The 12,270-nt window shown below is 46.3% G+C and overlaps 1 protein-coding gene across 16 annotated transcripts in view; it reads right to left on the bottom strand.

Annotated features, from left to right (window-relative positions):
* TACC2 (transforming acidic coiled-coil containing protein 2) overlaps positions 1 to 12,270 on the bottom strand; it is a 184,500-nt gene that overhangs the window by 154,437 nt on the left and 17,793 nt on the right. For all 16 annotated transcript variants that reach the window (XM_027112815.1, XM_027112830.1, XM_027112829.1 and 13 more), the window contains one exon: positions 12,037 to 12,149. In XM_027112815.1, coding sequence (XP_026968616.1) covers positions 12,037 to 12,149 — 113 coding nt within the window. The remainder of the gene's footprint in view (positions 1 to 12,036; positions 12,150 to 12,270) is intronic.

Below are 12,270 nucleotides of genomic sequence, written 5' to 3'. Positions count from 1 at the left end.
TGTTGTGTCTATATTATATCAGACAAAGTCAATTTTAGAGCAAAAAATATTACCAGGCATAAAGTAGATCATCATAATGATAAAATGTTCAATTCATCAAGAGGATGTAACCATTCTGAAAGTTTATCTAACAACAGAGCTTCAAAATACATAATGCGGGCTTCCCTGATGGTTCAGTGGTTAAGAATCTGCCTGCCATTGCAGGGGACACGGGTTCAAGCCCTGGTCTGGGAGGATCCCACATGCTGCAGAGCAACTAAGCCCGTGTGCCACAACTACTGAGCCTGTGCTCTAGAGCCTGCGAGCCACAACTACTGAGCCCATGTGCCACAACTACTGAAGCCCAGACGCCTAGAGCCTGTGCTCCACAACAAGAGAAGCCACTGTAATGAGAAGCCTGTGCACCTCAATGAAAAATAGCCCCAGCTCACCTCAACTAGAGAAAGCCCCTGCGCAGCAACGAAGACCCAACTCAGCCAAAAATAAATAAATTAATTAAAATATATATATATATATAAAACGCAAAAACTGATAAAAACGGAAGTGGACAAATCTACAATTATAACCTAATGGCTCCATACCCTTTTCTCAATAATTTATTCAACAAGTAGATAGAAAATCAATACAGATATAGAAGACTGGAACTACACTATCAACCAACCTGACCTAATTGACATTTATTAAACACTATTCAATAGTGGCAGAATTACATTCTTTTCAATTGCAAATGAAACATTTATAAGACAGACCATATTCTACACATTAAAAAAAACTCAATAAATTTTAAAATATTAAATTATTCAGAGTGCATTATCTGGCTACAATAGAATTAAATTAGAAATCAATAAGAGAAAGATATCTGGAAAATCCTCAACTATTTGGAAATTAAATAATACATTTCTAAATAGGCTGTGAGTCAAAGAACAAATTAAACGGATAATTAGAAAGTATTTGATCAAAATGAAAACACAAATGTCAAAATGTGTCAGATGCAGTTAAAGCAAGATTTAGAGTGACTTTTAATGCCCTAAAATGCCTATATTAAAAAAGGACTCAAATAAATGACCTCAACTTCTACCTTAAGAAACTATAGAAACACTGGTTACACAACAGTTAAGTGGTGATACTTAACACCACTGAACTGTACTTAAAATTGGTTAAGATGGTAAATTGTATGCTTTGCCTTTTTAAACCCAATAAAAAATAATTTAAAAAAACAAGTAGCAGTGTTGATTAAAAGAAACCAAATACCAAAGTATACCTACCGTTCAATACCATTTATATGAAATTCAAGAACTGGCAAGACTAATCAGTGGTGGTAGAAGTCAGAATAGTTGTTATTCTTGGGCAGAGGTACGGACTGGGAAGTGACATGAGAGAATGTTCTGGGGTAATGGAAATAGATCTGGGCGTGATTACACAGGGGTATAGGCGTGTAAACATTCAACAAGTTCAGATTTATAAGCTTATGGTACGTATTTTATACCAATTTAAAAAAGGTAATAGAAAAAAAAAAAAACCTATGAAGACAGTTAAAAGACTCATGGTTGCCCCTGGAGAGAAGGAGGGAGGGATGAATAGGTGGAACACGGGAGATTTTTAAGGCAGTGAAACTATGCTGTATGATATTGTAATGGTGGATACATGACATTATGCATTTTTCAAACCCATAGAATGTATAATACGATGAGTGAACCTTAATGTAAAGTATAGATTTTAGTTAATAATGTATCCATATTGGTACATTAATTGTAACGAATGTACCACACTAATGCAAAATCTTAATAATAGGGGAAACTACTGTACAGAGGAGGGAGAGATTTTGGGAGCTCTCTGTACTAAGTTTTTCTGTAAAACCGCTCCAAAAATAATTCATTAATTATTTAAATATATTATATATTTATATTGTATTTATACAAATAAGTTATTTAATGTGTTTTGTATTTAAATATATGTATATCTGCACAGAGCTATGACAATCAATAAAGAACTAGAAAAAATAGAAAAGTCTGAGGGAAACACACTAATATTTTAAAAACAGTTGTCTGTAGACGGTGGGAGTATCAGTGACTTTCTCCCCCTCTGCTTTCTACTTTTCTCTATTTTCCAAGTACTGTCTCTGAATGGAACAATGCTCCTCTTCTCCGCTTCTTAAAGGTTCTGTTGAAACCAGAGGAGCAGAAAGCAGACACACACCTAATTCAGCGCATGACCTTCTTTTCCAGCCAGTGTCAAAAGTCAGGGAGCTCCTCCTTTTCTCCCTCCCTCCCACTCTCCTCTCCGTGTTTACTTCCTGCCAGAGATAAATAATGAGTGAGAAGCAGGACAGGCTGGTGGAAGCTGCAACCAGCGCTGCCTGACACACCCTGCCTTGCTTGGCAGGAGCCTGTGAACAGAACCCGGACTTCACAATGCTTTGTTTGGAAGAAACAGCATCTACTGCTTGGGAAACATGGGGCCCAGACCTGAAGCGCTGGCCCCGGCCGCTGCTCATAAAACCGATCAGATCTTCTTGCTTCTTCTTTTTTCTGGGTCTGAGAACTGACCTTCTTTATAGGGAAATTAAACTTTGAAAACAGACTGGGGTTTGCTTTCTAATGTGTCTCTATGGAAGACCACAAGGCAAATCTTTTCAGGCACCTGTAAGGACTCAGCGTAATGGCTACGGGCCTGGGCTTTGGGTGGCATCAAACCAAGTTGGATTCTAGTTCCCACCATGCTACGTTTTGTCTGTGTGACCTGGGGCTGGTTCCTTAACCTCCCAGAACCTCAGTTTCCTTATATAGCCCCTCAGGTCATCTGTATTCATCCACACAGAGCTGCTAGAATGAGGTATGTGTTTCAGCCCTGAGTCCAATGCCCAGCATGCAGTGGACTTAGTTTGAAAATAACTGACAAGGGAAAAGAATCTGAAAAAGAATATATATATTCTGAATATATATATATATTCTGAGTCACTTTGCTGTACACCTGAAACTAACACAACATTGTAAATCAACTACACTTCAACAAAAAATAAAATAAAAATAATTTTTTTAAAAAAGTCAGTACCTTTATAAACTAAAAAGAAAAGAAAAGAAAATGACTATGGGAGGCAAGGTATAAGAAACATCCTTACCTGTCATTTGCAGCCCACTATTTCTTTTTTTTCGAACCGTTTTTCTACCCTTCCCTACGTGTTCCCTACCCAAACACCAAGGAATTTTTTCTTCTAAGTTTGTAGTTTTGAAAGATCCAAGAGGTTGAGCTTAATGAATGTGCTACATCTCCTATTTTCCACATTTAAAGAAGTTCTGAAATTTAAGAGGCTAGTAAGTCTAGTGCTTCCTAAATTCTGTTTCTTATAGATCTATAATTATACCTCTTCCTTCTGCCTGGGACCACCTTCTTTCCCCACAATCCCCTACTTCTACTCAGTTTTGAAGCCCCAGCTGCAAGGCCATCTCTTCTGGAGGATGCTCCTTCTTTCCTCAGCGAGTCTGGCCTCTCTCCTGTCCCTGTGCTCCCACAGAGTCTGCCTATAGCATTTAGCTTCTTCTAGAATTATTCATCCACATGTCTTTCTCTACAACTGGACCAACATGTCCTGTTCATCTTTGTACCTCTGGCCTCAAGCCCAGAGCTTGCCCTGTGGTGAGCTGTGGGTCCATGTTTGTTAAATGGACTAAGAAACCCGTCCCTCCTCCAAGGAAATTCAGGCGTTTAAGGTGTTGGGTGTTAAGATTCTGCACCAAAAATTCTGAAGTGTGGGTATTTTTTCCCCACACCGACAAGCAGTTCTCCAATACTAGCTGGGAGTCCTACAATTCAGCTCCATTCTGACATGACCTGGAGGTACATTACATAGCATCAGACCACACAGGCTAAGGGCTCCGTCCCACAGGACTGCTCCCGCCACCCCAATAAGTCCAGATTGTTACCTGAGCTTCCGACGAACTGGCTATAAATCAGAGGTTCCCATGACCCCCTCCTCGGGTTTAATTAATTTGCTAGAGTGGTTCACAGAACTCGGAGAAACATTTTACTTCCTAGATCACCAGTTTATTACAAAAGGAACAGCCCAATGGAGGACATGCATAAAGCAAGGTATGGGGAGAGAGTGAGGGGCCTCCATGCCCTCTGAGCTTCGCACTCGCTTTGAATCCATGTGTCCACCACCCCAGAGGCCCTCTGAACCCTGTCTTTGTGGGGTTTTAAGGAGGCTTCATTACACAGGCATGACTGATTAAAATCATTGGCCATTGGTGATCAATTCAACCTCCAGCCCCTCTCCACACACCCCCCCCCCCCCACACACACACAGAGGTCAGGGAGGTAGGACTGAAAGTTCCAACCCTCCAATCACAGGGTTGGTTCCCCTGGTAACCAGCCCCCATTTTTAAGTACTTTCCAAAAGTCACGTCATTAGCATAACAAAAGACACCTTTATTGCTCTCATCACTTAGGAAATTCCCAAGGTTTTAGGAGCTCAGTGCCAGGACTGGGATGAAGACCAACTATATGTTCCTTATTATAAATCACAATATCCAGGTATATAGCAGGAAATGAGCTATCCCTGAAGCACAAAGGAGAACCGTGCTTTTCTCTCAAAGATGGTGGGCCATCCTACGTTTGCCCCAGTTTGAGACAGGGTTAGTGATGGTCGCCACGCTATCTTGCCAGATTGGTACCTGGTAGCAACAGGATTTCCTCCTGGACACTGGGTCTGTGACTTACGGAACTCAGCAGATAGACCTGTTCAGGCCAGTTTTTCATATCTCGGCAAATGGCCCCCTTTACCCAATTGCTCAAGCCCAGACTTTGGGAGTCTTCCTTGATTCTTCTCTCCCTCCTTCTAAATCCCATCCATCCACAAGTTCTGGCATCTCTAGCTCCAAAATATCCAAAATACTCAAAGCTGCATATGTTTCTCCTTCTCCACTGTTATCACCTCAGTCCTTGCATCATCCGTGGGCCAGTATCACCCCCAGAGGGGTGAAAATTGGCTCTCAGGAGGCAGAAAAAGAAAACCGTACATATTACAATGGTTCGTGGCCCTCCAAAGACCACAATACGTAAACATATGCACTACATCTATGGTGCTGAAATTTCTTGGGGAGGGGCAGGCAATTTGGAATAAAATATCTACAAGGTTCCTGTGGGAGGGCAGGGAAAGGAAGATAATGAAAACAAGGTTGGGAATCCCTGCCCTAGCTCCAGGCACCCCTTCATCTTTCAGGGACCTGCAATGACCTCTCCTCTGACTTCCTGGCCTCCAGTCTTTCTCCCTTGCATTCTCCATACAGCAACCAGAGAGGTCCTGTTTCAACACATATCGGCTCACGTCACCTAAGTCTGGGTGTCTTACCATGGCCAGCCCTCAAGGCCCCGGTCTGGCTGATCTGACCCCTGCGCACCTCTCGCTCACTCACCAGTCTCCTCCTGTTTCTCTAACACACTAAATTCATTCCTCCCTCACTGTCCCTCTACCTGGATCTTCCCATGCCTGCCTCCTTTTTGTCATTCCAGACTTAGTGCAAATATCACTCCCTTGCTTGACCATCTAATCCAATGGTTCTCAAACCTTAGTGTGTAACGGAACACCTGGAGGGCTCACCCCAAAGTCTGGGGAAGGGCCCAAGACTTAGCATTTCTATCAAGTTCCCATTTGGTGCTCCGCCTGCAGATCTGGGAACCCCACTTTGAGAACCACTGATCTAATCCAAACTAGTCACTCCCTTCTCTGTTCTTGTCAATCACAACACCAGGTTGGTGTCTTTCAGAGCCGTGACATTACCTGAAAGTGTCTGTTTTCCTTCTGTTCCGTGTCTGTCTTCCTCACTACAACCTACTTACCAGCTGGAGCAGAAGCCCCAGGGCTTCTGGTGTTATTGGCTGTGTCCCCAGTGCCTCGCACAATGGATTCCCAATAGATATTTATTGAAAGAAAAACATAGATGAGAGAAAGGGAGGGGGCAGGAGTTTAACGTATGCTAATTATCCCTGATTTCTGAGCCTTCACTATAAACTTCACAGACTAGCAAACAAAAGGTAGCTATGGTTATTGGCCTGAGGGTAGGCCCTGGTCAGTGCTTCCCACACTTTATCATGAGAGTCACGTGGTCTTCTTATTAAAAACAGATTTTGTGGTCTCACCCCAAGTCTACTGGATCAGACTCTTCAAGGGAGGGGTCAGGAATTGGGGTATTTTAACATGTGATAAGGTGAACCTGGCAGTCGATCACTATTCACGATGTCCCTGCTGGAAAGACTCACCCTGGGTGTTTATTAAAAACATAGACTCCTTGGCTCCACATCTAGTGATTCTGATGGACCAGGTAGGGGCCTAAGAATTTATATAGTTAACGGACATCCGGGTAAATCTTATGATCTGGGAACTGTGGAAAACACTGTCCCATATGATTTCATTTACTGTCCTTCACCCCAACCCCGACCTGTTCCTGCGTTCTTATTTTTTCACTTTTTTTTTTTTTTTTTTTTTTTTGTCGCTTCTCAGGCCTCTCACCGTTGTGGCCTCTTCCGTTGCGGAGCACAGGCTCCGGACGCGCAGGCTCAGCGGCCATGGCTCACGGGCCCAGCCGCTCCGCGGCATGTGGGATCTTCCCGGACCGGGGCACGAACCCGCATCCCCTGCATCGGCAGGCGGATTCTCATCCACTGCGCCACCAGGGAAGCCCTGTTCCTGCGTTCTTAAATATAGTTTTAAAGTCTCACACACACACACACACACACACACACAGCAGCACTGGAATGAGCCAATCTACCTGAGAATAACTTGTGTAAATAACTGAAACCTCCACGAGGATATCATAGCATTTGGGGCCATAAGGCTCCATCATCATGCCATTAAACTGTCACTCCTCCCCATGCCAGGGCTCAGCTTACATAAAGACCATACCAGCAGGGTTCCCAGTAAGCTTGATGGCCTTTCCTTCAATGTGCCTAAAATTGATCACAGTTTCCCTATAGCAGCTCTCACTTTGGACGTCCCAGTTTCTAATATTGGACCTTTCTTTTGGGTTCTTGGTCCAGAACCTTAGCATCTCCTTAGACTCCATCTCCTCTGCCTGCACCCAGGCCATCCCCAGGTTCTGCAGGTTTGAAACTGAGGAGGACCCTGTGGGCCCTTCCAAGGTGCAAGCCCCTCCCTTGTCCCCACTTCTTGTTTGATCTTTCCTGAGTTCCAAAGAGCAGACTCAAGAAGTTAATGATTAGGACAATAGAGTCACAGGACTCCTGGTTCCTCCTGAAGGGATATAAATAACAATATCCTGGTGGAGGTTGGTGACCACATGCTGACCACAAGCATGTAGACCCCAGACTGGTTGGAACCAGAAGGTTGATGATTGAGATTCCACGAACATCACCCTGTTACCTTACCACCAACCAATGAAAAACATGTTCATGAGCTGATCAGACACCCTGCAACCCTTACCCCTAATATTGTCTTTAAAAACCCTTCTCTGAAAGCCATCAGGGAGTTTAGAGCTTTGGAGCATGAGCTGCCTGTTCTCCTTGCTTGGTGCCCTGCAACAAACGCTGTTCTTTCCTTCACCACAACCCAGTGTCAGTAGATTGGCTTTGCTGCACATGGGCAAGCGGACCGGAGTTCAGTTCAGTAACAGATTCTACCTTGGGGTGATTTCCCAGCCACCATCCTTCTACTACAGGAGCATTCCTTACTGTCCTTCCAGCCTACCTGCTCCAGCACATTAATTCAGGCTCTAAGTTCCCTCATAAACCCTTGTTTAAATACAAACAAGCCAACCACAAAGTACTTCCCCAGCTTCCTGTTACCTGCAGGATAAAATCTCAGTCCCTTCCCTGACCTCCAAGTTCTCAACCTGGCCTCACTTCTCCAACCTTGTTTTTAGTGAACATCCACCACCAGGCCTGGGCTCACTTCCTGCTCTGCTCCAGAGAGGTCCAGTTCAGGAATTCTGCCCCTACCTGGAACGGCCTCTACAGCCATCCCCTTTGGTTGAAGTCCCACCCCCACCGACCCCCAGGAGACTCTCCTGTCTAACCCAGCCCCCAGCAAAGGTGTCTTCCTCTGGACCCCAACAGCATGGAGCCCTGGCACTCACGCAGCTCTCTGGCATAATGCAGGGCTTCTCAAGCGCGGTCCCTGGACAAAGCAGCATCAGCGTCACCTGGGAACTCATCAGAAATTCTCATTCTCAGGCCTGGCCCCAGACCTACCAAATCAGAATCTCTAGAGGACGGGTCCGGCGACCTGTGTATTAACCAGCCCTGCAGGTGATCCTGATGCCTGCTCACCTCTGACAGCCAGTGGAGAACAGTTAAGACTTGGCTGTTGAGTTTCCACTCCTCCTTCAGTGACAAGGGTGCCAGAAATTCACCCATGAATCACTTAGGGTCACTCCCTGAGAAAGGTCTGTCATCTCTGAAATATCGCCTGGTACCCTCCTTGAGAGAATGAGCAAGTATGATATTGAAGCACAGGAAATGGCCACGATCTGACTTTTTTTTTTGTGGTACATGGGCCTTTCACTGTTGTGGCCTCTCCCGTTGCGGAGCACGGGCTCCGGACGCGCAGGCTTAGCAGCCATGGCTCACGTGCCCAGCCGCTCCGCGGCATGTGGGATCTTCCCGGACCGGGGCACAAACCCGTGTCCCCTGCATCGGCAGGCGGACTCTCAACCACTTGCGCCACCAGGGAAGCCCTATCTGACATTTTTTTAACCTACAAAAACAGTAATTTCCTCTGGTGCAACCTAATGGCTTCATTAACTGGGGAAAGGTTGTATGATAAGATCCATTTTGTTCTGAGGGTTTAAAAGGCAAGGGCAGCAGCAGCATAGCACAGGGACATCAGCTCGGTGCTTTGTGATGACCTAGAGGGGTTGGACAGGGAGGGTGGGAGGGAGGCTCAAGGGGGAGGGGATATGGGGACACATGCATGCATATGCTTGATTCACTTTGGTGTACAACAGAATCTAACACAGTATTGTGAAGCAATTATACTCCAATAAAGATCTATTAAAAAAAAAAAAAAAGGCAAGGGCTGTTGGTATCCAAGGAGGGAAAGGCTCCGGGAGACTGGACAGTGGAGCTGGAACCAGTCCAGTCGCAAGTTTCCAGGGCAGCTGTGCTCGAGGGTGGACATCGCTGAGCAGTGAGAGGTGCAAACTCGGGCGAAGCTTGTCAGAGGAGGGCGGGGTGATACTCTCGCAGGAGCCCAGGGACTTACGCAGGGTGGGGCACCGGGAAGGCGGGGCACCTGGGAGGCACTGCTCAGCCTCTGCACGGGTTTGGCCAATGCAGGGCTAAGTTACAACAGCGACACCGTGTGGCAACTGGAAAGCAAAGCAGCTAAACTGAGGGGACTCCCTACTGGATGAAGAGCTAACCTTTTTGGGGATGTATGAAGCCTGTTCTTGTGTATTCAGAGGGAAGAGGAGCTTCCAGGGGGAAACGATGGACTTTTTCCCACTAGGGCTTTGATGGCATAGTGCTCCAAGCCTCGGTTTCCTCCTCTGGAGAGTAGAGATCACACCTGCGCAGAGGGACAATCTTTGGCAGTATTAACACGTGCCTTTCTCCTTATATTCTTCCCTTGCCTCCCGGTCCAGCAAGCCCACTGCAGGCCTTTCTGTGTTCTCTCTCTGGAGCTTTTCCAAGTAGAAAACAGAAACAGTTTGAGGGCAATGGGCCTTTCCATCTTTTGTAAAGATCTGTAGTACGTCCTTTGAAGAGAAAATGCTAGCTATCCGTTGAGGCAAAAGGAGACCACAAGTGCATTTTAGGATGATGAGGAGAGAGCATGGAAGGGTCCTAGGAAGTAGGGAACGTCCGGGACTCCCTCCCTGCTTCCTGAGCGCGTGCTCAAGCTCACGGGGGAGATGATCCCAGAGGACTGAAGGGAATGACCATGGGCTCCCAGCCTCACCAAAGACCCCATGTGCCAAGTGTATCGTGAAAGCAGCACAGTCATAGGGCCGGAGAGACAGTGTGGCCTGAGACGTGGACATCTCAGTGGTGATGGAGTGAGGAGGGGACAGATGATGGCCTCGATACACCAGGTCAGGAGAGGGGTTCCCAAGGAGGGCTGACATGGGCATTCCCGCCAGCCTGGCCAAGTAAGGACTCAGAATCAGAAATGAATTGATTTAAAGAAAATAAAATTTTATTTTGCAGGCATAGAGCATTTGGCATAGTTTCTAGTGCCCGTCTGCAAAATAAACGTCAAATCCTAGTCAAATGCTATCATTGTTGTGGATGTCAAGAGTGGCGTGCCCCACTGAAATAGCACACAGGGGACCCCATGCTCGCTCTCTCTTCCTGTAAACATCCTGACTCCCTGGCCTCCTCTTGCTAGTTTCTGAGTTAGTTAGTGCAGGGCCTTGCACAACAGACATGGGCACATTTACGGAGGAGAATCATGTTTTTAACTGTGAACAGGAAGTTGCTTTTTTGAACTTGCTCTTAGAAGGCACCTCATGTGCAATTTGCCTGCCAATGAGAGACAATTCTTCTTCAAGGGAAAGATAATTGATTTAAGCTGAGGAACAAGAAATGAAAGAATTTTGATCTGCTGTTACTCCCCAGGCCAGCTGGGACACCGGCCCCAAGTAATTCCCAAACCTGTCCAGGAATCCCAGAACCTCACAAGGATGGGGATGGAAGAGCTGGACCTTGGGTCTCAGCCAGCAGTGACTTCGCTTGTGTAGGATTCCAGATCATTAGATTCATATCACCGGGAGCCAGTTTAGACTGTCATCCAGTCTAGTTAGAGCCAAATATTAAACCCTTTGTCCTGCTACCCTGATAGAAAAGTTCATGAAGGTGGAGCAGCCATGGGGTTCTGGGAGGGAAAGGAAGCTCCCATTTTACAAAGAATTGAGATCAAAGGTGCCATTCAAGGCATAGTCTGTGCCTCTCTCCACAAAAAAGAATCCTCTGCCCCGCAGGATCAGCATTGCCCTAAAGAAATCCAGTGTTCATGCCAAGAGGTTCAAAGAGCCTCTCCTCTGGAAACCGCATTAACTGAAGACCCCCTCCAGAAAATGACACCAGCCGGCGTGGAAATTCCTGCCACCAGGGGCCGCTCTTACTCACCCATGACCCTCAAAGCAAAAAATACTGCTTAAACTCTTGACGTGAAAAGTGATTGCAAAGCGTTTGAGACCTGAAGTCAATGATGGGGGTTTTGGGGGGCGGGGTGTGTACCACTCAATTTTGCATTTTTGCTCCTTGAAGCTTTTGTTCATTTGTTCCTTTAAGGCCTGTAACTACAGCCTCCCAGACGCTGGGCTTCAATTTATTTGTTCAGGAGGGTTTTTCTGACCAGATCATGTGCTGAACCCACAGGCAATTATTAATTGACACCAGTGTTCCTGACCAGTGTCCGTTCTGGGGACAGAATGTTCACCTCTGCTCACCCTCTGCTTGTGACTGACCCCAAAACTGTGGCTGCTGAACACTACGTGGGGAGAGTCGATTGGATTCCTTCCCAGTAGCCCTAGCGGGGAAATCAGGACCTGACTGCGGGTCGAAACGAGGGACTACTGACCAGTGGGCCGCACCTGCACTGGCCACGTTCCACTGTGGCGGTGTGGCCTTGTTGATTTCTGAAATTCATGCACAGTCTCCCTGAGACTCAGCGATTGTTCTTTGAATCCTCTGTCTCATCCTCCGGCGCCCACCTCGGCTTCCGTGCTAGAATACGACCCCAACTTTGCCACAGATTAGTCACCCCTGTTAAGCCCCTTGGCGGCCTTGATCTTGTTTATTGTAAATTCTGACAATGAGGATAAAAGACCTGGCGTGCTGTGGAATGGAAGCCTATCATTACTAATTTCATCCCTGGGCAGGAAAACATTACTTTTCCCATCATGCATCTAGGCAATCACAAAGAGGTCTAGGAACCACAGCCTGGAGCACCTCACCACCAAGGACCACATCATGGATTTTGGGGTAAATTTTTCAAAGTAAATAGAGCAAAACAAACTCTGAACAGGCAGCGAGCTGGCCATGCCTTGGGCTGGGTCAGTCCTCCAGACCTGGTCCTACCTGGGCAGATCTCTGCGGTCATTGCTTCTAGGCTTCTCCTCCGGCTTCGTTTCTGCACTCTGACCATTCCCAGGCCGTTCCACGGATCCTGGACTCCGAGCCAAAGAAGTCCTCTGAGGGACAAGAAAGAGAAATTGGAAAGGAAATCAAACAAGAGTCTTTGAAAACACAGAGACTTTATCAATGGTCCACTGACCACAACATTCCAAGGGCCAGGTTTCTGGTTTGCTTTAC

Source organism: Aethalodelphis obliquidens, unplaced genomic scaffold (genome assembly GCF_003676395.1).
Source record: "Aethalodelphis obliquidens isolate GAN/ISIS:26980383/991018 unplaced genomic scaffold, ASM367639v1 scaffold11, whole genome shotgun sequence".
NCBI classification, from domain to species: Eukaryota; Metazoa; Chordata; class Mammalia; order Artiodactyla; family Delphinidae; genus Aethalodelphis; species Aethalodelphis obliquidens.
The sequence above is the reverse complement of the archived record's forward strand: the minus strand, read 5'-3'. Positions and strand labels throughout refer to the sequence as shown.